At 41.1% G+C, this 26898-nt stretch overlaps 1 protein-coding gene and 1 long non-coding RNA gene across 5 annotated transcripts; both read left to right on the forward strand.

The window, feature by feature from the left end:
- Positions 1-3356: 3356 nt before the first annotated feature.
- ZNF207 (zinc finger protein 207) lies at positions 3357-20319 on the forward strand. 4 transcript variants are annotated; one of them, XM_053375200.1, is made up of 11 exons: positions 3357-3535; positions 7672-7798; positions 9150-9288; positions 10698-10868; positions 11749-11824; positions 13478-13548; positions 16075-16235; positions 17021-17110; positions 18303-18545; positions 19085-19247; positions 19468-20319. In XM_053375200.1, exons 1-11 carry the CDS (start codon positions 3495-3497, stop codon positions 19626-19628), a joined length of 1443 nt encoding a protein of 480 aa, XP_053231175.1. In that variant the 5' UTR covers positions 3357-3494; the 3' UTR covers positions 19629-20319. The 4 variants fall into 4 exon arrangements, with proteins under 4 accessions (XP_053231175.1, XP_053231174.1, XP_053231177.1 ...); XM_053375199.1 differs by having other exon boundaries at positions 3359-3535; positions 13478-13578; XM_053375202.1 differs by lacking the exon at positions 17021-17110 and having other exon boundaries at positions 3359-3535.
- A 2338-nt stretch (positions 20320-22657) lies between these two features.
- LOC128407174 (uncharacterized) lies at positions 22658-26150 on the forward strand. The gene is made up of 2 exons (XR_008328727.1): positions 22658-25771; positions 26028-26150. It is a non-coding gene; the product is annotated as an uncharacterized LOC128407174 (long non-coding RNA).
- The last annotated feature ends 748 nt before the right edge of the window (positions 26151-26898 follow it).

Consider the following 26898-nt stretch of genomic DNA (forward strand, 5'->3'; position numbering starts at 1 on the left):
GCTTCGAAAATAAGGGATCAGCAGCGTCACCTGTGGAAGGCTCAAAGAGTATGTGGATCGAGAACTCCCAGAAGTGCAAGCTGGATTTAGAAGAGGCAGAGGAACCAGAGACCAAATTGCAAACATGCGCTGGATTATGGAGAAAGCTAGAGAGTTCCAAAAAGACATCTACTTCTGCTTCATCGACTATGCAAAAGCCTTTGACTGTGTCGACCACAGCAAACTATGGCAAGTTCTTAAAGAAATGGGAGTGCCTGATCACCTCATCTGTCTCCTGAGAAATCTCTATGTGGGACAAGAAGCTACAGTTAGAACTGGATATGGAACAACTGATTGGTTCAAAATTGGGAAAGGCGTACGACAAGGCTGTATTTTGTCTCCCTGCTTATTTAATTTATACGCAGAATACATCATGCGAAAGGCTGGGCTGGATGAATCCCAAACTGGAATTAAGATTGCCGGAAGAAATATCAACAACCTCAGATATGCAGATGACACAACCTTGATGGCAGAAAGTGAGGAGGAATTAAAGAACCTTTTAATGAGGGTGAAAGAGGAGAGCGCAAAATATGGTCTGAGGCTCAACATCAAAAAAACGAAGATCATGGCCACTGGTCCCATCACCTCCTGGCAAATAGAAGGGGAAGAAATGGAGGCAGTGAGAGATTTTACTTTCTTGGGCTCCATGATCACTGCAGATGGTGACAGCAGCCACAAAATTAAAAGACGCCTGCTTCTTGGGAGAAGGGCAATGACAGGCCTAGACAGCATCTTGAGAAGTAGAGACGTCACCTTGCCAACAAAGGTCCGTATAGTTAAAGCCATGGTTTTCCCAGTAGTGATGTATGGAAGTGAGAGCTGGACCATAAAGAAGGCTGATCGCCGAAGAATTGATGCTTTTGAATTATGGTGCTGGAGAAGACTCTTGAGAGTCCCATGGACTGCAAGAAGATCAAACGCATCCATTCTTAATGAAATCAGCCCTGAGTGCTCACTGGAAGGACAGATCGTGAAGCTGAGGCTCCAGTACTTTGGCCACCTCATGAGAAGAGAAGACTCCCTGGAGAAGACACTGATGCTGGGAAAGATGGAGGGCACAAGGAGAAGGGGGCGACAGAGGATGAGATGGTTGGATAGTGTTCTCGAAGCCACAAACATGAGTCTGACCAAACTGCGGGAGGTAGTGGAGGACAGAGGTGCCTGGCGTGCTCTGGTCCATGGGGTCACGAAGAGTCGGACACGACTAAACGACTAAACAACAACAACAGCGTCACCTGTCCTGGGGACAGTCTATGGGATATCTAACAATCCAGGATAGCAGCGGGAAGCAGCGAGAAACGGCGCTGGAATAAGGGAATTTCCCACAAAAAAAGGGAAGGTTGACAGCTGTGATCTCCACCCCCATTTTTCTGCTCAGACACTGAGGTCCAGCACCGAGGGCCTTCTGGCAGTTCCCTCACTGCGAGAATCCAAGTTACAGGGAACCAGGCAGAGGGCCTTCTCGGTAGTGGCACCCACCCTGTGGAACGCCATCCCACCAGATGTCAAAGAGAACAACTACCAGACTTTTAGAAGACATCTGAAGGCAGCCCTGTTTAGGGAACTTCTGGACCACCGCCTTGCCGACGTGGGGATCCAGGGCACAGTCCTTCAATGGCTGCGCTCGTTTCTCTCTGGTCGGGGACAGAGGGTGGCGCTTGGGGGGGAATTGTCTTCGCACCACTCCTTGGTGTGTGGAGTACCTCAGGGTGCGATACTCTCCACAATGCTTTTCAACATCTTTATGCACCCCCTCGCCCAGCTTGTCCGGAGTTTTGGGCTGGGTTGCCATCAGTATGCTGATGACACCCAACTCTATCTGTTGATGGGTGGCCATCCTGACTCGGCCCCAGACACACTGACCAGATGTCTGGAAGCTGTGGCTGGATGGTTACGTGGGAGCCGGTTGAAGCTAAATCCTTCGAAGACAGAGGTCCTGTGGCTGCGACGGGACGATATGGGATTGGGGGGGCAACTCCCATCTCTTGCGGGGGCGCATTTAGTGCCAGCACTGTCCGTTAAGAGTTTGGGTGTAATATTCGACACCTCCCTTTCCATGGAGGTGCAGATTGCAGCTATAACAAAGGCAGCATTTTTCCATCTCCGCCAAGCTAAGCAGTTGGCTCCTTACCTCTCTCGCCCTGACCTAGCCACTGTGATCCACGCGACGGTCACCTCCAGACTGGATTATTGTAACTCGCTCTACGTGGGGCTGCCCTTAAGACTGACCCAGAAACTCCAGCGGGTGCAGAATGCTGCAGCGAGACTCCTTACGGGGTCTTGGCTGCGAGATCACATTCATCCGGTGCTATATCAACTGCACTGGCTCCCGGTGGAGTACAGGATCAGGTTTAAGGTGCTGGTTTTAACCTTTAAAGCCCTATACGGCCTAGGACCCTCGTACCTACGGGACCGCCTCTCCTGGTATGCCCCACAGAGAAACTTACGGTCTTCAAATAAAAACATCTTGAAGGTCCCAGGCTACAGAGAAGTTAGGCTGGCCTCAACTAGAGCCAGGGCTTTTTTGGCTGTGGCTCCGACCTGGTGGAACACTCTGTCACAAGAGACTAGGGCCCTGCGGGACTTGACATCTTTCCGCAGGGCCTGCAAGACAGAGCTGTTCCGCCAGGCCTTTGGCCAGGGCACAGCCTGACTCCCTCCCTCGGCAATCTTCGCGGAGCTCTGGCCCAATGGTGGCCAGTGGCTTGAATTTAATTAATTTTATAATGAATGATTTTAGAGTGTTGTTTGTGTTGTACTTTTGTACTGCTTTATTGTTGTTAGCCGCCCTGAGCCCGGCTTCGGCTGGGGAAGGTGGGATATAAATAAAATTTATTATTATTATTATTAATGTTTGATGCATTACTGTATTTTAATATTTTGTTGGAAGCCGCCCAGAGTGGCTGGGGAAGCCCAGCCAGATGGGCGAGGTTTAAATAATAAATTATTATTATTGTTATTATTATGGATGCTGTAGTTAAAGATCCCTGCATCTCAGGGGGGGTTGGACTAGATGACCCTCGGGTTCCCTTCCAACTCCCCACGATTCTATGATTCGATGGTTGGCCCGCCGAGGCGCTTTAGGACGGCGGAATGGAACGTTCGCATTCCTGCTGCAGCCAGCGGGGCTGCAAACCAGCTATTCGCGCATGCGCGGCTCTACTCGGCGCGCGCGCGCGCTACCGGCATTCCGGAGGGGGGGGGAGAAAAGAGCGCGCCGCTATTTGACCGAACAATACGTGACGTTCCTCGCCCCGCCCACCTCCCCTCAATAGGCGGAGGAGGAGAAGGAGGAGGACACGCGCTTGCGCACTGCATTCTGGGAATCCGAGGGTTCGGCCGGAGGGCGGCCATTTTGTGTCTCGCTGAGGAGAAGAGTGCGCGGGAGGACCCGGAGGTCGAGCTTCTCGTCGTTTTAATAGTTGTTGTTTTTCCTTCGTTAAGCCGCCGTCGTCATGGGACGGAAGAAGAAGAAGCAGTTGAAGCCTTGGTGCTGGTATCCTTTTTTCCCTTGGCGGGCGGGTGGCCGGGAGGCTTCTCGAGCTTGAAGAGGAAGAGGTCGGGCGGCCTAGCCTGGCTTTTTCCCTTCCCTCAGGAGATGGAAGGGACCCCCGGCGCCTACTTCCTTTCCTGACTCCACCTGCCCCCGCTCCCAATATCCACCTGGGCCTAATTCAAATAGCTCTCGAACCAACACAGAATTTCCATAGGGAACGGATTGGATTTGTTTTCTTCTTCTCCTGTCCTCTCGCGCGCCTCTGGTTGCCAACGTTTCAATCGGCCGCTGCAGCTCTGCCCCGTTAACGAAAACTTCCCTCAGCGTAGACATACCGGGTTGGCCACGTTCATCGGCCTGAAAAGCTTCAACTTGATTATTTCTGCCTTTAAAGACACAAAAGCAGGGCAGGTTGAGTGGTTGAGGTTTTATTTTTTTGTGCTCCATGAGCCACCGGCTTCTCTCATATATTCCTCGGTGTTTTAGCAGACGACCCAAATTTTACCAGTTGATTCGGTTCTTATCAATTTCAGAGGCTATTTTCGAAGAATGGGGTGTTCCGCATAAGTGTTGGTCTGCTGCCTTACTCCTATCCTCCACATCGGCTTTTCATGTATTCATAATGGGGACAATCCATACTCTTGGGCTTTGCCTTCTCCTCACACATCTCTCTCTCTCCCCCCCCCCTCCAATTTAGGTGTTTGTGATATGTTTTGCTTTGAGTAGTCATTATGTTTTGACCACACAGTGAATAATGTTTCTCCTGGGAAGATGTTTGAGGATGCATGAGATATAGGAGAAAATTTGGGGTTGTCTGAGTCTTTGTTTTTCTGAAACACATCTTGTTAAAGTGTAGGTTGCTAGGTAGAAAGGGGAATATATATTTTAGGTAGTTTTGTGCCTTTTCTTCAATAAATAATGGTGGTGTCTTAGGAAGAAAAAGGATATATTGGGGGTATATAATAGTACTGTTGTTTTTAAATAAATTAGCCTTTTTGCTTCTATAAAGCCATTTGTGAAATTGTTTTGAAGTACCACATTAGAAATGAAAGGGAAGTGATTTATAGGAAATGTAGGTTACTTTAACTCTTGCAGAATATTAATCGCCACTTGTATCAGCTCAATATGATGTATGTGATTTCCCCATTTTTATTTTCACGACCCTGTAAGGTAGGTTAGGCTAAGAGATGGTGACTGGCCCAAGGGCACCCATGACTAAGTAGGGGATTCTGACCCTCTAACCACTTCACCCCACTGGCTCTTTGAGACTAACCAAGCAGTCCCCGCGAGGGGCAGGGGGAGTCCTTGGCAGAGGAAGCATCCCTTCATAAGCTCTGCTGGCTTGTACAGTGGTCCCTCAGGTTAAGTACTTAATTCGTTCCGGAGGTCCGTTCTTAACCTGAAATTGTTCTTAAGCTGAAGCACCACTTTAGCTAATGGGGCCTCCTGCTGCCACTGCGCTTGCCGCTGCACGATTTCTGGTCTCATCCTGAAGCAAAGTTCTTAACCCGAGGTACTATTTCTGGGTTAGCGGAGTCTGTAACCTGAAGCGTATGTAACTGAAGTGTATGTAACCTGAGGTACCACTGTATTGACAAAGACTATGTAAACACCACATGTTAACCCACACACCCCAAAAATGAATAATGGGAACTGGTAACTACAATTGCTAGAATTCTTTGGCGGGTAAATGTGTTTTAAATGAATGATGTGTACACAGCCATAAACAGAAACAAGGGAATCAGAAGCTTTAGTTTGGAGCCCTTGTGTTGTATCTGGGCATCTTACAGTTCCAAGCCCTCCCCTGGTCCATCCCCTACTGCTTTTGGGACACCAGTGGTGAACAGATCTACTATTATTCTAGAGGTTCTCTGACAATGGTTCTCCTCTCTCTCTGCTGAGAGGAAGATCTGCGATATCCTGTAGCCTAGGAACACCCTCCTAGGGACCACATAATTTCGGTCCCTTATTAAATATTGATTATAATTTTATTTATACAGACTTTCCCATGAACACTTGCGTTCAACACTGCTCATGGTACCAAACCCACCCCCCATTTTAAATCATATCTTAAAAACTGTTGACGTATAACCAATATACTAATCTCAGTATGACAGTTTGAACAGGAATACATAATAAAATACAAGATCTGTTCAGTTAGAATAAGGTGTGTTTGGGGAAAATAAGGAAAGATTAGTGTGTGCATCCCTTGATCCAGAATAGCAAGTCAAATTAAACTTGATATTTGCCCTCTAAAACTATTTTATGGGCTCAAATTAACTGATTATATATAATATATATTGTGACATTCTTGTGCCATAGCTCTACCTTCAGCACTCAAATCCCTTGTTATTAATTAGTATATTTCATACTTTGGAGACTCTTTCTGATCTCCAAGAAAGAGACTTGCAAAGACATAATTAGAGCTTGCAGCTTGGAAGGCTAACTGTAGCCCTATTTTGTGTTAGGACCAGTGTTAGAAGCAGAGATATGAAAGCTAGGAGCTAAATGGCACCTTAGACCTAGGTTATAGGTGCGACAACAGAATGTCTGCGTGCGCTTTTTTATAACAAGAATACAAAGTTGAAAATGAATGAACTGCAGCTAAAATTCATGTTCATTTTTCACATGGTCTAGTCCTTCCCCTGCCCACCCCCCTAATATTCTTAAGAGGGTCTCTTATCCAGTCTTCAGAGAGTAGCTGGAAGTGGGGAGGCAGGAAAAGGTCCTTTCTTTCACCTCTGCAGTTTTAATCTGAAATCTTAGGTGCAGTACTACGCCCACAGCTCAGAAACTACTCACACTAATGAAATTCCCTGTTGCAAAGTGCTCCTAGAACAATGGGAGTTTCGAGCACTGGTTAGGAGGCAGTTGCCATCTGCAGCAAGAGTGGGCAGAAAGTAGCTCAACATTTGCAGAATGATGTCTTGAGTGATTTGCAGTAGAGCGGCATGGGTTTCATTCCCTATTTCACAGTAACAACGAAACTGCTTCCCTGCCTGATTAGGCTGCTGAAATGTAAACATTGATCAGAAATGGGTGTTTGAGTGTAAGAATTGTGAGCTCTGTTCACTTCTAGTATTTAAAACAAATTCCTAGGCTCAGAATGTGATGAGAAGCACCCTTTTTAAACTTTAACTGTATCTCTTTTGTATCTACCAGAGCCAGTTGCCACTGTCTCCCTGGTGAGGCATGATGCCAAGCATATAGAACCCCTCCCCTGATTTTGATGGTGCCTCAAAAGCTCTGCAAAACAAGACCTCTCCAGAAGAGAGATTTGATCAGTTCTCTTTGTTACATTAAGCTTTGTGGCAAATCGTTCAAATCGCTTTCACATAATTGTTTCTTGTTACAAATAAGAGAAGGGATGCTTTTTTCTGTAACAGACATTTGGAAAAAGGCTCACTCTTCTGCCTGCTCAGAAGGCCAACAACATGACCTGAAATGTGGCGGAGCTAGGGTAGGGTGCACTTTATTTAATGGTTGGCAGCTGAGCCATAGCAGAGATTGTGGGTCCCTGAGCTTAATCCTCAGATTCACTATGTTGTGATTTCCATATCATTAATGATCATGTATGTGAATCTGTATACCCAGGCATCCATTTCGCAGTCTTTGCTGCTGTGATTCGCAACACCCCCTTCCTCTTAAAGACATGTTTTTATAACTTTACTATGTTGTATAATAGGCATGGACAGATTTAATGCTTGCGGGATACCTACTTTGGTATTTCACTACAACCCCAAGATGCAAAATAGTTACAGGAGATGGGTGGAATCAGATGCAAAATAGTGGCCCAAGAGACATAGACCCACAACATTTCATTAGCTTGATATTAAGATAAGCTACAGATAGCCATATCAGTTACTACAGATCACTTCAAATTCTGATAGCCAATTTGAAAGGAGAAAGCAAGATCTTTCTTTTTTTTTAGTGTTGAAACAAACTCTTGGGAGCTACAGTAAATCATCCAGTGATCTACCAGTAGGTCCCAATGTGCCTCCTGCCCACCCTCATTGTATATCCAATTACCAAAGAAATCAAAGTGTAATTAATACATTTCAAAGATCTGTAGCATTCCTTGACAATAATTATTGTAACCTTTTTACTTCCATGCTTTCCTTAACAATGTGGCATAGGTATTGTAATAGGGATTTTGATGATGAGAAAATTCTTATTCAGCACCAAAAAGCAAAACATTTTAAATGCCATATATGTCATAAGAAACTGTATACTGGACCTGGCTTAGCTATACACTGTATGCAGGTAAGTGCTCAGGTATATCCTTTTTTTCACATGGTGGTCTACTGAAAAGCAATATGCTGTTGTTTTGTAATCAACTTCCATAATTTATGAGTATTCTAGATTTCAGAACCAGCTGCATTAATGAAAACTCTTCTTTGGTTGGTCACGGTAGGCCTTTGGGCCTGATTTGCCCAGGATAGTGGATACTATCATGACTTTATTATTTGGTAGTTGGTTGGAGTCTGGTCTAGTTCTAATTCTTTAAGAATTTAAAGCTACATTTGTAACTACTATTATAGTCCTTTGCATGCTTGTCTGGGAGTAAATATCAGCATAGGATTGCAAATCTGAGCATGCTTCCTGTGGAGAGATTCCCATAGAACAGCCTTTTTGTTTATCCCCTCTGTTAAGAGAGAGTGAGTGTGTGTCTTTCTACCTGTATGCAGAGTGTGTATGTGTGTTGACCACACCCACTGCCAGCATGTGACCCTTGGAGGATGGTCAGTATAAATGCAGCAGTTGTCCCTGTTTTAGACCTAACCCTGCTATTTGATTTACACTAGTTTTGACTGCACTTGAGCTAACTAGAATATAGTACACTGCCTCAGTTCAGATTATTTGTCCATTTAGCTAAGTGATCTATTTTGACTGGCAGCATTTCAGAGACCTTTGCCATCCCTGCTACCTTTCCTTTTAACTAGAAGTGTCAGGAATTCAATCTGATACGTTCTGCATGCAAAACATATGTTTTACCACTGGACTGTGGTCCTTCAATCTAAGATGCTATAAGTGCTACAGAACCAAATTACAGTGGTGCCTCGCAAGACGAAAAGAATCCGTTCCGTGAGTCTCTTCGTCTTGCGGTTTTTTCGTCTTGCAAAGCAAGCCCATTAGCGGATTAGCGCTATTAGCGGATAAGCGGCTTAGCGGATCAGCTGATAAGCGGCTTAGCAATCAGCTGTTAAGCGGCTTAGCGGATCAGCTGTTAAGCGGCTTAGCGGATCAGCTGTTAAGCGGCTTAGCGGATCAGCTGATAAGCGGCTTAGCGATCAGCTGATAAGCGGCTTAGCGGATCAGCTGATAAGCGGCTTAGCGGATCAGCTGATAAGCGGCTTAGCGGCTTGGGAAAAAGGGGAGGGAAGGAAAAAAAACCCGCAGGAACTCGTAAGACATTTTCGTCTTGCGCAGCAAGCCCATAGGAAATTCGTTTTGCGAAGCACCTCCAAAACGGAAAACCCTTTCGTCTAGCGGGTTTTCCGTCTTGCAAGGCATTCGTCTTGCGGGGCACCACTGTATCTAAATTTTTTAAAACATCAACCACCATATTAGTAACTTACCATGGTTTGAACTTATATTTGCCTACTTTTCATAGGTACATAAAGAAACAATAGATGCTGTTCCAAATGCTATACCTGGAAGAACTGACATTGAACTGGAAATCTATGGTATGGAAGGCATTCCAGAAAAAGACATGGATGAAAGAAGAAGGCTACTTGAACAAAAAACTCAAGGTAAATTGAAATACTTCAGTATGGAAAGGGCTCAGTATCTAATTATCATGTTCTGATGAATATCACCAATGAGTGATAACTGTGAGATTACTGTGAGCAACAGAGATGTAAATCTAGACATTATTTTATTACATTATTATATTATTTTATGGGTCTTTTAAATTGTTGTGACACTAAGGTGCATAGTTGCACACTTGTCAACCCGCTTTTTTATGGATTGCAACTTAATGCTTGAAGATAAAATGTGGGCCTCAGTATTGGATCTGAAATGATATTGTTTGTTTTTGGAGTAAATCAATACACCTAATAATGGTTGTAAGCATAGGCTTGCCATACATCAGGAAAATTCCGGACACGTTGTGGTCTTTAGGTAAAAATGGCTTTGTGGAGATTTTCCTAAATCTTCAAAATGTGAGGGGAAATCCAGGTGTACGGCAATGTGATGGGGAAAGTAGCGGAAACCCAAAATCACCATTTTGGGGGAGGTTCCCAAAAAAGCTGAACAATTTAAGAAAAGCTCAACAACTTTGTGAGTGTCAGGAATTTTACTTTTTGAACAGCCCTATTATAAGCACCTTATGTGTCCACCTTTTACAAAGTTGGTGGGATCGGTAGCTCAATGCCAGTGGAATTCTGGTCCAACTGAAATATATTGTGCCCTGTGGTTTTTGGCTTCCAGGTGGACTCCTATTTGTTTAAAGTTGCTTTCTTGTTGAAAAAAGAGAGGAAATAATTTTACTGTGTTGCTGTGTGATTTTATTCTGCATTAGCTATTATTAATACTGTGATTCTTATAACCAATTAATAAAATACCAAGAACCAGCAATATCACTAATCACATCATTCAGCAGTTATTGGTTATATATTCTGAAGAGAGAGCAGGAGAAGCTGCCTTGAAAGGCTTAACCCTAAAAGGTGATATATATGTTTAAAAAAAGAAAGAAATATTATTTGTTTATCAGTGGAAGCTAAACCAGGCTGTTTTATTCTCTTTGTAATGGCTGGTTATCAAGGTACTTCGTTGACATTTGTTTACTTTTTCAGACTAGCAGAAGATTCTGATACATTCAGTAATTGGCATTTTTAGTGCTGGTTGCTCCTTCACTTGCACTAAATACTCCCCAATTTAGGTTTTCTGACCCAAGTAGCAAATGATTAGATTGTGTAATGGATTCTAATTACAGTTTAAACAAATAAATGAATATTGTTTGTAATTGCTCTAAATGTTACTGAAAGAGTCGTTAGTTTAGGTTTAACCCTAGTCTCTACTGTTGAAAAGGAATATTTATGAGATAAAAAGTATAAGGCAGCATTCCATTTTATTTGAAGCAAATTGCAGGTAGAGTGATCCGGGATGGAATGTGTTTAAGAGCAAATAATTTAACATCTGAATGTTAAAACTCTTTTAGCGGAAAGCCAGAAAAAGAAACAACAAGATGATTCTGATGAATATGATGATGATGAATCTTCGGCTTCAACCTCATTTCAGGCACAGCCTGTGCAACCCCAGCAGGGATATATACCACCCATGGCACAGCCGGGTTTACCTCCTGTGCCAGGTGCACCAGGAATCCCTCCAGGTAGCTAGATGGAAATAGTGTGATGATTGTCTTAGAAGTTGCTTCAGTAATGGGAAAACTTCAGTTGGAAACATTTTGTGAGGTGCTATTTTGAAATATAATGGGTACTTATAAACAATAATTAGTTGCTCCATACTGAATGCAGTTTATGTTCTTCCAAAAATTTGAGAGCTGCAAAACCAATCTTATTAGAGGGGGAAACTCTAAAATTGCCTTGAAAATATTTGATTGGAATTTTAGAAACGGCTCCAGTTCTGCTAGCTACCAGACAGCTTCACATCCCTGAAACTGTGGTTTCCATAATATGCAACCTGTGGTTTGGAATTTGGCTGCTCTTCCTTGAAAAGCTGTGCGTGGACATAAGCAAATGTGTAGAGAATTCTGGGGTATATTGACGGAGTTAGGAAAACAGATAGAAAACGTTGGTTGTGCAACTTTATTTGTGACAGTGTAATGCTATCTTTTAACCAAGTTCTCTGGGCAGTTTGCAATACAATTCACAGGTCACAATTACATATTTCTCAAGTGGAAGCTATCAATCTCTAATGGTTTTCAACAATGGAAAGGGTGGCTTCTTCTTTTTTAAACATGTGACACATGGTACTCTTTGACTGAACTAGTAGTAGTCTTTTGTATTCATAAACATACTTTGCGCCATAATTTGGAGCAGCAGGTGTCTCAAATGGGAGAAGGGGAAAATCCCGTGGATAATATTAATGGATAATTTTCTATGTTGAACTTCTTTTATGTTAAGGGAAAGGGTTCATGATCATTCAGAATATTTCTTTAGTGAACTAATCAATATTCTTACAAATCCTGTATTCATCAAAATATATTTGTATAAAGTATCAATAATCAACACACATTCTCTGGCTTTCAGGTATACCACCATTAATGGCAGGTGTTCCACCAATGATGCCTGGAATGCCCCCAGTGATGCCTGGAATGCCACCTGGGTAAATAAAAACAGTGGATTAACAGTGTAGTCCATGCCTAGACAAGCATGCTTCATTTTCAACTCTATCCTGAGTTTTTGGACTTTGAAGTTGCACACTAATTGTACAATGCTCTTCTTAAAATCCAGTCTTAACATTTCTGTCGGTGGGCAGGGATACTCCTTTTCTCTCTCTATACCCTTCATTATGAATTCGTTCTCTTTCCACACACTCAGCACTCCCATTCATACTTACTCTGTCTCACACCATCTGCATACATGCCTATGGCCCTGGTGTGCCAGACCCTTTCCCTTGCTGATCTGCATCTCCCTGGCAGAATCTCTTACCCAGACTGACTTTTTCCTGCTTTGTCATTCTCTCCTACTCCACCTCACCCCACACAGTTACTCCTTCCCCTCTCCACTCTTTTTCCTAGCTGATGTATCCATTGTCTGCCTTTACCACTCCCTCCGGAAGAGATAGAAACAACAGGAAGGTGTGCAGGCAAGCTCAGTTTCCAGTGTGACAGCTAGTGTCTTGACTGAAAGACACAAGGCTTCTCTGCCTTATCTAGCAGCAGTTCTTTGCAGAACAAATGAAACCACAATGGGGCTAAGGGATGAGGTGGAGCAGAAGGCAGCATCATGGGTTTGATATAGCCTGGACCTGGTTTCCTGCCCCTGTTCTACATGTTACTGATTCAGATGGTTCCCAAAACAATGTTGCCAATTATCTTGGGCCATTAAGAACAACTTGGCACATACTGGAGTGGCTGGATGTTTTCCCAGTATCATTAGTTCTCTCCAGTGGTTTTGAATATGGCTTTCCAGTGTGGTTTTGGCAAAGGGGTCTGTCTGCTTTTTCATTATTTGGAGTTGGAAATCTGATCTCCCACTCCTCTGCTGAGTTCTGCCTGCTTCCCACATCCATCTAAACAACTTTCCCAGGCATGAAGGGAGTGGTGAGTTCAGGCTACCACATCATTGTGCACTTGGCTTCCCCTTCTGGCCTTAAGACAGAACAGTTGAATGGCATCCCAGCTGGCTTTCTACATGCCTTGAGTTATGGAATGTTTCAGACAGGTCTGCCATGGATAGCTACTGAAAGCTGGAACTTACATTTCTCAGTGGAAATCCTTGGATGTCCTTAATAACATTGTGTACCACAACCCTTCCCCTGTCTGGTGGTGCTCTGCAGATGTTCTGCACTACAGTTCCCTTTGGGGAAGGGCTATAGCTCAGTGGTAGAGCGCATGTTTGCAAAAGGTTCCTGGTGTTTCCAAGTAGGGCTGGCCTGAAACTCTGAAGAGCAGCTGCCAGTCATTGCCAGCAACGCTGATCTAGATGGACCGGTGGAGTGACTTGGTATAAATCTGCTTCCTTTGTTTCCATCAGCCCCAGCCAGCTTGGCCAGTAATCAAAGGTGATGGGGAAATAAGAGTTCAAAACATACGGAGTGTGGCTTAACACCAAATCAGTTATTGTGTATGTTACTACGATGGAAATTCCAGTTTTGGTGTTTTATAGCTTCTGTTTTGGAAATATGATGTTTGGTGTCCTTTTAAAAAAATTATAAAAATTATTGAGAGAGAGAGGACCACAGCAAATTGGGGAAGGCTGCAACATTCTGATATGCATTCTTTATGGCCTTTACCATTTTCTTCATTCTTCATAGGATGATGCCAATGGGTGGCATGATGCCTCCAGGACCAGGAATCCCCCCTCTCATGCCTGGTATGCCACCAGGTAGGTCAGGAATGACGAATCCATACTGTGGTGAGAGTTACTTTATTTTGTTTTTGAACTGATCTGGAGTTGCTGTTACTGCTCTGCATAAAATGGTGCACTTTTTATAGGGTTTGAAAAAAATGGCACAGAAAAAAGTTCGCTCTATGTTATAATTCTCATTTGGAACTTTTTTTTTAAAACCCCTCAATCTGGACATCTAGTATGGCATGGCAGAGGAACACTACAAAATGAAATTAGAGTTGATATAAAAAGTTCTTAGTGCAAATAATTTCAGGTGGCTCATACTTGGAAGTCTTTGCAGCTTTCACCTTGATTGTGACTGTTGGCATCACTTAATTTTATATCCACCATTTAATCAATTTGTGAATAAAGATGCCATCTTGTTCTGGGGATGTGGTAAGAAAAATAATTTCCTCTGATTATTTTTTAATTTTAATTTTTGCAAATATAACAGAGGAAGGTTTGCTTTGCAGGCACAGCTAATTTTTCCTGCCCCACCCCTGACGTCCTATAAGATGTTAGATATAGGGCAGGTGGTTATGGCTTGGCTGAAATGGCATCAAGGGGCCAAAGGGGAGGCCTGACAGGCCAAATTAGGCACATAGGCTGGCTATTCCCCACTTCTGTATTAATCACTTAAAAGTAATTTAAAAGGGTGGTAGGCCATAGCCCCATGAGCATCATTATCTAGTGGTGGTGGTGGGAGTCATTTGTTCTGCAAGGATGGGCAGGTGCCACTGCATTACGGTGGTATCTGAGGTTTCTGCAAGTGTGTGTCATCGTGGCATGGGACAAACTTTCTAAACTTCATTGTAATATGTTGGTTGTTGGGTTTTTTCCCAATGTTGGCAAAACCTTCTGAATCTTGCCTGGCTGGAAAGATGCCTACTGTACAAAGTTTGAGTCTTATTTATAGCTTTTACCTCTTGCCATGTCCACCATTGGCATGTGGCTACTGAAACATATTATTATTATTATTATTATTATTATTATTATTATTATTATTATTATTTTTATACCCCAAGGCCGGGCTCAGGGCGGCTAACAAGCAATAGTAAAAACAAGATTAAAATACAACATTAAAATATCAAAACATTAAAATATTAAAATGCAGCCTCATCACAGGAGGAGAAGGAAAAAGGAAGAGGGGGAGGGAATCAAATTCAAATTGGCTCCAAGCCAAAGGCCAGGCGGAACAACTCTGTCTTACAGGCCCTGTGGAAAGAAATCAGATCCTGCAGGGCCCTGGTCTCATGAGACAGAGTGTTCCACCAGGCTGGAGCCAGTGTTGAAAAAGCCCTGGCTCTGGTTGAAGCTAATCTAACTTCTTTAGGGCCTGGGACCACTAGGGTGTTGCTATTTATGGACCTTAAGGTCCTCCGTGGGGCATACCAGGAGAGGCGGTCCCGTAGGTACGAGGGTCCTAGGCCGTAAAGTCACATAAAGGACTGACTTGACAAAGCAACGTGAATGTGCCGACGCTCAGAGAATCTCACAGCCACTTTGCTGCTGCTCCCCCCCCCCCCAATTCCTTTTGGCCATGCCAAAGATTTGGCTTACCTTTTTGCACAAATTGGGAATTTGTGGTTAGCCTTTGTCCTCGCCAACTATGATGCACAAGCCGGAAGAGTAAAGCAAGCACATTCATACACCAATTCTTTAAGTTGCATGTTCAGAGCAGCAGCATTTGATCTGGCCTCAGGCCTTAAGTACATATGCACACACAACATAAAGATCATTTGTAAAAACTATTGCTACCAAAAAGTTGGATTATGCTCCTAATACTAGTTTACTATCACAATTTTCGTAATTGTGGTTAGTTATGCCTTCTGTTGATTCCTAGCTGTTCTCTGTTATTTAATAGAATATTGTCCTGCCATTAAAAAAGAATTTAATAGGGACATAACAAAAAAAAAATTTTCCTTCCAGTAGCACCTTAAAGACCAACTAAGTTAGTTCTTGGTATGAGCTTTCGTGTGCATTCACACTTCTTCAGATACACTGAAACAGAAGTTGCCAGATCCTTCTATATAGTGAGAAGGTGGGGAGGGGTATTACTCAGAAGGGTGGTGGGAATGGGTGATTGGCAGATAGCTGTGATGAGCCTGTTGACGACTCTTAACGACTGCAATAGGTCTTACAGGAAAAAGCAAGGGGTGAGAAGGTGAAAAATGGCTTTGTCATGTATAATGAGATAAGAATCCAATGTCTTTGTTCAGACCAGGTCTCTCCATGGTTTTAAGTTTGGTAATGAGTTGCAATTCAGCAGATTCTCTTTCCAGTCTATTTCTGAAATTCCTTTGTAGTAAAGCAGCTACTTTGAGATCTTGTATAGAATGTCCTGGTCTTTAAGGTGTTACTGGAAGGAAATATAGTTGGTCTTTAAGGTGCTACTGGAAGGAAAAAATTTTTTTTGTTTTGACTATGGCAGACCAACACGGCTACCTATCTGTAACTGTTAATAGGGACATGTTTTGATACTAAAGTCTTCAGAAAATTACCATCAGAATAATTTTATTACAGGTATGCCACCACCTGTTGGTCCTCGTCCCGGTATGCCTCCGATGACACAAGCACAGCCTGTGAATGCTCAAGGTGTACTTAACAGACCTCCCGCTCCTGTTGTTGCAGCACCAACCCCTCAGCCTCCCGTTACTAAACCACTTTTTCCCAGTGCAGGACAAGTAAGTGTGTTTTACATCCTGATAGGAGGATTTTTAGACTGTGTTTATCCTATCCTATGTAAGTTGTAATAGTCATGCTGCAGGAACACCAGCACTCAAATCACTGGGGTTGTTAGACAGATTGCTTGGCATTTGCTCCTATCTTATGCTGGAATTACTAAACAAATGTAGTCTCAAAATGCAGGTTTGCTATTTGCACCTGCTGTCTTTCATGCTAAGGTACCATTTTATTTATTTTTGCAAAAGAATAAGTATGTTTTGATCTTTGTTACCAGGTGCTCAGGGCCATGTTTCCATGAACAACTTTTATAGCCATTGGAACATCCTTAAAATTATAAATTCATATTATCATAAGGAGAAATCACAGTGAGTGAGCAGGAGCATGCTTCTGAAATGATTTTTTAAAAGATTATTCTGCCCTACAATGTTTATTTCGTAGTCAGCTAAAATAAACTTAATCCTTCTCCTGAAAGATAAAGAAGTTATGCAGTAATGAAATAAAATGCACACATAGAGACATTTGAGAACCACTTGCTGTTTAACAGAGTGGAATGGTCTGTTTGAGAGATACATGCTCTCTCCTGTTTCATTGGATTCATTGTAAATGAATAAGTCTTGTGTGACTTCCAAGCATATTGCAGAATCCTTCCTAATGCGTTGTTGCATTTTGAACTTCTGCAGGGAAGAGACTCATTTACAAAAGTCAATCCAAGATCCTTCCTATTGGTTATCTTTCACGCATATATTCGGAGACTGTTTACTGTTTCGTTTCTTTTATGCTACAGATGGGGACACCTGTCACAAGCTCAAGTACAACTGCATCCAATTCAGAACTGTCAGCACCTTCTAAAGCTCTGTTTCCTAGCACAGCACAAGTACGCAGGAAGTTGCAGTTTAAAATTGCTTTGCTGGTTAACCCTTTAGACCGTTGTGTAAACATTAAAACATCTGCCTAAACATCTTCAGATAATTGAGGATTCCTGATTATGTTTAGCTATTAATCCCAATCTTAAATTGTTTGTATTTTTACTTTTTTACAAATTGTGCATAATATTTCGGTAATAGAAATAAACAAAAGATTCTACATTGTGGTTCTAAAGGGTTAAGAAGAGCATGAAAGCAGTTGAGTGCGTTTTAGTTGGCAGTGGTTTACTTGATGCATGGTTGTTTTTTTCTAGTTTATGCTGTTATTTTTTATGCATCATGATAAAAGTAAGGAAATGTCCAAACAAAAAAATGCATCATGTCTTAAATCCCAACCTATCTAGTCCTGAATTTGAAATTCAGTGGTGAGTGCAGAATTTGTGCTATTGCTTGTCAAAGCATTCTCTCATAAGTGAAACTAAGAGCCCCTGAAGTAAGAAAAACACGTAATTTGAAATTCAGTGATAAGTGCAGAATTTATGCTATTGCTTGTCAAAGCCTTCTCTCATAAGTGAAACTAAGAGCCCCCGAAGTAAGAAAAACATGTAATAGCTTCACAGTCATAGTAGGGTTCTATCTTACCCATTTGATGCAAATAAGGTTTTTGTAGTTTGTAGGAAAAGAAAGTAGTTCAGCACTATAAATTACTATTTGAAGTGTCTCAGAACTTCATTTTGTTTTTATGCAGAGAATGCTTTTAAATTCACCTGGTTGACCCACTAGCATTCTTAGAAGAAAAATCTTCCCATATATTCTAATTCTGTTTGAATGCTAACTTGCCTAATACTATTCTAAACCAGTAATTTCTAGATTAGCCTAATTACAAAAATAACATTTCTTAATAGATATGACTTATATTGAACATACTGTATGAAAAGATGAAAAAGGGACGGCAACAAATAGTTACCCAATTTGTCTTGCTTTTGTTCTGGTTTTTGATCTGCAACATCTCAGTTTTGTAATGTGTTTGTGTGTTGGGAGGCACTATTACTTTTTTCATCCCAGTTTGCTTTGTTATGTAATGGGGCTGAACTTTTACTTTATGCTAATCTAGCTGTGCAAACAGATTGTAATGCTACAGTGTTTAGAATTTTTGCGTTTTAAATAGCATTGTCCTTATAGTTTAACTTTGTGTTTTTACAGGCTCAGTCAGCTGTTCCAGGTCCGGTTGGTACAGATTTCAAACCTTTGAATAATGCACCTGCAACTACCACCGAACCCCCAAAACCTACATTCCCTGCTTACACACAATCTACAGCTTCAACCACTAGTACAACAAACAGTACTGCAGCTAAGCCAGCTACTTCTATAACAAGTAAGCCTGCTACCCTTACGACAACCAGTGCAACCAGTAAGTTGATCCATCCAGATGAGGATATATCACTGGTAAGTTAAATAGGATTTCTCCTTGCTCCATAGTTGTGAGGAAATGATCAAACAGTTGTACCGTTTATGTGGCAGCTCTGCTTCCCACCTCTTCCCTCACCATTTAGTGCGTCTGACATGAATTATAGCAAATTTAGAATTGCTTTGTTTACTGTGGTATACTTCTCAGAGCCCAATGCAGGTAGTGTTAAAATTCATGTCAGACTGCTTCATATTTATTGGTGTGCTTTATGAACCAGATTTTCAGACTGCAGTATAATGGCACAATCCATAATCACTGAATAATCCCTAAATCCTGCTTTGAAAGTAGTAGAAAAAGTTAATGTAGAAGTAGAAATTGATAATGTAGCATTTTGTTATACCAGAATTTACATTCTATCATACGTATCTCCGTAAGTTTGTAGATGAGATTTAATTGGTTGAGTAAGCCAATTTAAATATTCTTCATTGAATGTTACTTGAGCTGTACTTGTGCCTCAAAGTGACCTTTGATTTGATCTCATATTGTTGAAATTCTCCCTGTATGCTTCCCTTCATAGGAAGAAAGAAGAGCACAGTTGCCTAAATATCAGCGTAACCTCCCTCGACCTGGGCAGGCGTCCATGGGCAATCCACCAGTTGGACCAATGGGAGGTATGATGCCACCGCAGCCGGGAATGCCCCCCCAGCAACAAGGAATGAGACCTCCAATGCCGCCCCATGGTAAAAACACACTTAAGCTTCTTGAAATCCTATACAATTTATGCATTACAATCCTATACAATTTATGTATTTAATTATTTCGCAGCGTCTATATGCTACTTGATTGTAATACGAGCTTGAAGCGATTTACAAAAATACGCAGGCTGATTGCAGCCTAAATGCTTTACTAGCAGTAGTATTGCTTAAAGGTGTTTGTCAATTTGTTTTTTTACCTTCACAGGTCAGTATGGTGCTCATCACCAGGGCATGCCAGGATACCTTCCTGGTGCCATGCCTCCATATGGTCAAGGGCCCCCAATGGTGCCTCCTTATCAAGGTGGACCTCCTCGAGCGCCAATGGGAATGAGACCGCCTGTAATGTCGCAAGGTGGCCGCTACTGATGCTACTGCAAACGCTCTAATAGGTTTGGAGATTAAACCTTTTCTCATCTTGTGCTGTTAATATAGCCAAGCTTCCATCAATTAAAACTTCGTTGTGACTTTTAGGGGAGGAAAAAAAATCTTTCCACATACAAGGAACTTTTTGGACATTCTTATTTTACATGGCAAAATTTGTTTAGAATAATAAAACAGGAACTTTCCCTGATGTTGCAATTTATACTGTATGGCTTCTTTTTCATGTTTCATCTAGGTTTTTAGAAGTGAAGTATAGTAAATATGGTTCGTTAAATTGTGAAGGCGCTGGAAATACATGAACGTACCATCTTAAAGGCAAGTTCTGTAACCTTACGTTGCTGTTCATAAAATCATGCCTTCACAGCACTTCAGGTGCTGTTGGACTTCATGTCCCCAACAATAGTTTGGTGAGGGCTTTTATTGTTACCATCTACTTGTACACTTAAGTCTGAACGTGTAACGATATTTAATGTATTTAGAGTTTCCTGTTGCAGGGTTTATAAAATTGACCTACTAAGTTCACGTGACTTCCTGTACTGTTAAACTTTATTGTAATAAAATGAAAGAAAAAAATTGTCTTTTTATTCATGACCAGCTGTGGACAACTGCCTGAAGGTTTGTACTGATGCATGCTATGGTAGTTTGTGGTATAATAAATACAGATTTCCTGATGCTACATTGATATATTCTGAATTATTTGAACTTCAAAGTCACTACTTTAGCTGTATGCTGTAGCTGACTCCTGAACAAGTAAATAGACCTGTACACTTATTAAGCAGTTGCAACAAAGTCTTAGGCTTAAGAAGACATGTTTTTTTCCCCCCTGAATGGTGCGCTTTCTTAAGACTTCTTCATAGCTAGCTGGTTATGATACTGGTGTGCTCTTATGTTTCCTATGTGTAAATGTGCTTCTACTAAGAAAATGCTATTGTAGAGCACATTTTTTGGCCTTGCTTCAGTTCTTCCTCAGTTTAGAGACCTCAAGCTACTTAACCTAACATTTTTTAAAAAAATATTTTTTATTAAAGATTTCTCTTTATAAAGCTTAGTGCAAGCATTGGCTTCTGTAATAAAGGTGACCAGCCGAGAGGGATTCACCATAAAACATAGGTTGCAAAGTAACAGATTAATCTTAATCAATTGATCAATTAATCTCTATCTGGGCATAGCAAAAAGCAGTCTGGTTAAAAACTACAGCTGAAGCTGCCCTGTGTGATTCAAACGTTGTCCTCATTTTGCCTCATGACTGTGTGTCAAGAAAACAGCTGTGGCGAGGTTTTAGCTGTGTCTTTAACTGGACTCTGTCCCATTTATAAAACCTAGCAGGAAAGAGGGTAAAATTATCACCTTGGATGACTGAGCAGTTGTTGCTCTCAAGGGGCATGATGTGTTTGGGAGGTTTTGCCTCAGCATTTTGAGCCTTGTTTCTTTATATGCAGTACAAACCAGATCTCTTTTTTATTGCTTTCTCTTGTTAGCAAGATAAGTATTTCCATGAGAACTGGGAATAGCAAAACTCCTGTTCCTACTTCCATCAGTTGATTTATAGACAAATTCTGTTACTGTCATTTTTTGCACTCCACCCCTAGCTAATAGTAATATTGCATGTTAACAGCACCAATTTGTAAAGTAAAAACTATTTCCGATTTGCGTACGGTCTACTTCAGTCCTTTGCTTGGTCTCAAACAACTTTATTGTTCATGTTTGAAGTTCCTTTGCTGCTTTCTGTACATCCTCTTTTTATATTTTCGTAACTTTCAAAAATGCCCTGCCTTTCATTAGAAACTTTGGCTTTGTGATCTTCACTCATTGTTTTAAGTTGTTTTAGATTTTCATTTTGAGAAATTTATTTTGCTGGAGTACTGTGTATTAAATGTCTGAGCAGTGTTATTGGCACTTTGAATATGCTTTCTGTTGACTGGCTACCCATTTCCCCAAAAGGTACTTCAGAAATATGCAGCCATGTTCACTGTTTTATAATTACCGTATTTTTTGCTTTATAAGACGCACCAGACCACAAGACGCACCTAGTTTTTGGAGGAGGAAAACAAGAAAAAAAATATTCTGAATCTCAGAAGCCAGAACAGCAAGAGGGATCACTGCGCAGCGAAAGCAGCAATCCCTCTTGCTGTTCTGGCTTCTGGGATAGCTGCGCAGCCTGCATTCGCTCCATAAGACGCACACACATTTCCCCTTTTTAGGAGGGGAAAAAGTGAGTCCTATAGAGCAAAAAAATACGGTACTTCACCCCTTTAGCTGTTCATTTATTTCCTTTTGCACTATTATGATGGCAATTGTGCAATTATACATACCTGTTGACCATTATCTGAAGAAGTTGTGCTTGTTTTTCTCATTCATGAAAACACATATCTGAAGTTTTCTTTGACATTACTCTCTCTATAGATCCCAGTACTAAAGAGGCAAACCATTTTGGCAATGGGCTTGCTTAAGCATGTGTTGGTAACTTTTCCTTAGTCTATGGCAAAATGAAACACAATGATTCTTGTAACATGGTTCATTGAGCCCATTAGCAAGCCTTTTGTAGCCCATACTGGCCATTTTACATTTAAAAGAACTAGTGTACAGTTTGTACTAGTTGCATCCAGACTCTCCTTCTGCTCACAGAAGAAACAGAGATTAAGCAGAGGCTCCTGCTGGGCAGAGGGGTAGGCAAATTTCCTCTTCAGCCCCTGCACCACTTTCCACATGATGGAACGCTGGATCCAGTAGACAGAATTTGATCAGAAATTTACTAATTTCTACTGTAGCCTTGTATTGCCCCTTTATATTACCTGGAGTGGCACAGGTTCCCCATCCCTGCTGTAGAGATTCACCTGTGCTGTACGCTTGGGTTAAAGATAACTAATTCCGCCCCCCCCCCACTGGAGGCAGGCATTCTGAAGCCCGTAGGCCCCTCCATCTTCTAGATAGAAGCTGTTGAAATCTATTTGCTCTCAGTGGAAGAGTGCCAATCAGTTTCCGTCCTGCTTCCACTGAGAGACAGGGTGCTCTTGGAGGTGCAAGGGAACAGATTATTATTATTTTCAGCATATATTCAAGGCCTTTATGTTGAGCTTTCTGAAAATTCTGAATACAAGCTTGTTTTTAGAATAAAAACTTCCATAGGTGTTGCTAATCCATAGGCTGGGGTCATTCATACATGTAAGCAAACCGTGGTCAGTTATGAGAATGAATCTCAAGTCTCTTGTGATTTCCTCCATTCCTTCTCTTTTGTGCCCACAACGAAGGAACAAAAAACTTAGTTCCTTGTGATATCTGAACATGGGGAACTGTTACTTGTTTACAGTATTTGTAATAAGAAGTGATGATCCAACCATGGTGTTGAGTGAATTGAAAGTAGAAGCTTTTTATCTCCTTGAGAGTCGCAGAAGCAGTAGGGTGCACAAAAGCCCGTGGCTCACTCTCCAAATTGGAGACCATAGTTTCTTGCTACATCTGAACTTGGCCATTATGGAAAGGAATTTTGATACTTTAACAAATTCGTACCTCTGACATTAAAAAAATGATTTATGTAATACAGTTGTCTTAATAATTGTACTGGTCTAACTACTATGCAAGAGTGATGTAAAATTTCTGAACAGCAGATTGGTTTTTTTTACATTTTTCACTTTTACTGCATTAGTTCAGAATATTTTATCACTTGGAGGGGAAACACCCACTTTCTACTGAGTGTCATATAGCACTGGTCAAGCTGGAAGGTGAGCACTCTAGTTGGGGTTTTTTTCCCTATACATTAATTCTGCTTTACAGATTCCATATCTGATTTGTGTGGGGCTTAAAAGTTGAGACCAAATCTTTGCTTGATCATTGGAATTTTGTTAATTTTGATTGCATGTATTTTTAACTTAATTGGGTTGTGTTTTTCTAAAATTTAAATTTTTCTTCTTCCTATAGCCCTGCCATAGGACAGGCTGAGGCAGAGTCTCAGTGTTGCCCTGTTCAGTCTGAGGCAAGTGGGATTTATTTTATTCATTCTAGGGGCTTTCACAGCTTTATAGCTGTTGGATATTCATGTCCCCAAACTTGCAGCAAGTTTGGTGAAGGCTCCTATCTTTAATTTAATTTAGGATTTTTATAATCTTTTGATGGGCTCTATATTAATATTGATACTCTGACTTTAGTGCTTAAATTTATTGTTGTTAGCAGTCAGAAATCTTTAAATGAGTCAAAACATATCCTGTTCAATTGTTGATCCCTCCATCACCTTACCCTCTGAAACTTGGTGTAGCGATGCCATATTTTAACAGCAAGATGACTGCCTTTGACATGGTGCTGTGAATTTTAAAAGTCCAGGAGTTTTGTTGGCTGTGTTTAGTATTGTTAAGAAAATGCCTGTGTTGAAATCAGTTTTTCTCCACTGATACACACCTCTGCAGTTGGGGGTCAGTGACATCAACCTAACAGAAATGTACCTGAAACAATTACCTTATCATTAAATATGTTATCTGTCATAAGTTAATATTAATGTAGAGCCCACAGAGTGGAGAAAAATGCAGTTGTGAGTTTCATAAGATGAACAAGTGAGATAAATGTTTAGTAGGAAACATTCTTTCAACAGCCTGATTTTAAAGGTAAACAACTTGCCATATTTATGTGCACTGGAACATAATGAGCATAGACATTTAGGTATTCCTAGTGTAAGCAATTTTCCATATATTATGCACAGAACATAAAACAAACGTTTAGGGGTTTTGGTGCCATTTGAATCCTTCCTTAGAAAATGTATTGCTAGACTCATGTGAAAACACATGCATTACTTTAAAAGAAAGATTTAAAATTATGAGGAAAGCTGCTGATAAAAGATTTCCAAGAATACTTGAGAATCTACTTCTATCCGCAGCTCTTGCAACAAATCTAGTTTTCGTTTGAGAGAGTTTGAAGCTTTCACAAGGCACCTAGGTTTTCTGGGTGGTCCCTTCAGTTTGCACTTGCAGAGCCTCAAACTGCTTCTTAAACACTTACTTAGTTTTTTAAGAGTTTGGGAATTTGGTGTGAGAGACTGTTTCCCCTTAATTCAAGGGATGGCCCTCCATAAGTTGTTGGGCTCCAAATCTCATCAGCACCCAGCCACTATTGTCAGTGATCAAGGCTTGCATGAGTTTCTATCCAGCATCATTTGGAGGGCTAAAAGTTCTCCATCCCTGCCTTACACAGTCCTCTCACCCAATCCTCAAAGTGCTTTTCCAAATTCAAGTGTCAATTTCTTTTCTGTGGCATCTACTAGCTCTGGCTGTAACTCATGTTTTCGTGGTTGCAGTTTTAAAGCGGTAACTTAGAATTACCTCTGTCGTAATACCTAAGCAATACAATCAGCTGCCTGTCACTTCTGTCACATGCATGCAGAACCCTCTGCAAGCTTCTCATTTTCTCGAGAAATTGTAATCCAGAGTCAAGTTCACTGTGACTACCTCACATCTGAACGTAAACTGCATTCAAATCCTCAATTCAGTGTATTGTCATTGTGTGTGACGTGACTTTTGACAATTAATGGTGAAGATGGACTCTGCACTGAAGATGGAAAATAGCAATCAGCGTTTCTTCTACAATGTCCTCTGCTCTTGAGATCTGCTTTTTTCAATGTTTTCCCACCCCCCTTGGTCAATAGCCAATTTATTGAAACATGCTTTGTTTGGAGGGACTTGAAATAGAAGGGTTGTATTCATGGCTTCTGTTATCTTTTTGAGTATCCACGAGCAAATAGCTTGGGTGTTAGAATGCCTTTACTGTCACCCTGTAATAAAATAGATTAAATAAATGAGTGTCTTGATCCAGTTGCATGATTTTAGACAGGAATCACTTGATAAGAGAGAACATGTTTAGCTTTGAATATCCCCTTCATCCAATCTGAGCCTTTTTTTTTTTTTACACTTCTCCAGCTGTCCTACAATCACATTTTCTAGCATATACCTAATGTAACTTTATGGTTTATGAAGAACTGAGAGATACTAGGATTTTGTACAAATGTATGTGCCTATTTCTTTATAATTACAGAGCAACCTAAAAGTCGGTATGAATGTACTGCAGAGGAGATCCAAACAGGTTTCATTGCTTTCCTTGGCTACAACTTTCTAAATTTTGGCTTTAGTTTAGAAATTCCTCTACCTGGAGTACACCTACCGTATTTTTTGCTCTATAAGACTCACTTTTTCCCTCCTAAAAAGTAAGGGGAAATGTGTGTGTGTCTTATGGAGTGAATGCAGGCTGCGCAGCTATCCCAGAAGCCAGAACAGCAAGAGGGATTGCTGCTTTCACTGTGCAGCGATCCCTCTTGCTGTTCTGGCTTCTGAGATTCAGAATATTTTTTTTCTTGTTTTCCTCCTCCAGAAACTAGATGCGTCTTGTGGTCTGGTGCGTCTTATAGAGCGAAAAATACGGTATTTTCAGGACTTCACTAGTAGTCTCAGGTGGTTCTTGGGGCTTTGTGCTTCATTCATTCTGATCTCTTGAAGTGAGACGCACGACCAAGTTGAACTTTAAAAAAATAAATTTAGAATTAAGATTTAAATTGCAATTCTGAATTGCACTTCGCCCAGATTTTAATTTTTTTCTGCCATCACAGAACTTCAAAATGCTATCCAGACTCTTGCATTGAAAAAGAAGTTTTGGGATTTTGTACATTTCCAGTTCAAAGGAAAACTGCCGTCATTGCTTACATAGTATTCGGTCCCCACCCCCAGTTTCCCTTTAAGAGCTCTTGTGCAAAATTGTCAAATTGATTTTTCAGTAAAGAAGTCGATAAGCAGCAATTTGAGAGTTCTCTGAGCCCCCAGCAGAGTGGAAATACTTTAGATAAGTTTGTGTACATCCATATGTCATGCAGAGTCATGTCTTAATTTGAAGTACTCCGACTTGACTAAAGTGTATTCAAGTAGATACAAGTAGTTAAATCCTTAGTTTGGATCTTAGATCATTTTGTGTCATAGGCATACACTTGAGTTAATTATACTTACAGTTCTGGCAACTGTAAGGTAGCATTAATTCTGGCCACTCTTGCTATTATTAGTTTTGTTTCAGTTTTAACTGAGGCAACACTACTTGCTTTAAAATTATATGCATCTGAATCTTTTGATGGATGTTTATCGTTAAATGAAACCACACAATGACTTCACATCTTTTGTATAATAAAACATTTAATATATAATTCAGTCCATATTGCTTGTTGACCACTGTGACTCATAAATTTATTTATAAAATATTTGATCACAGAATAATGTCAGTTTAAGGAATCTTGTTG

Source organism: Podarcis raffonei, chromosome 2, assembly GCF_027172205.1.
Source record: "Podarcis raffonei isolate rPodRaf1 chromosome 2, rPodRaf1.pri, whole genome shotgun sequence".
Taxonomy (NCBI): Eukaryota; Metazoa; Chordata; class Lepidosauria; order Squamata; family Lacertidae; genus Podarcis; species Podarcis raffonei.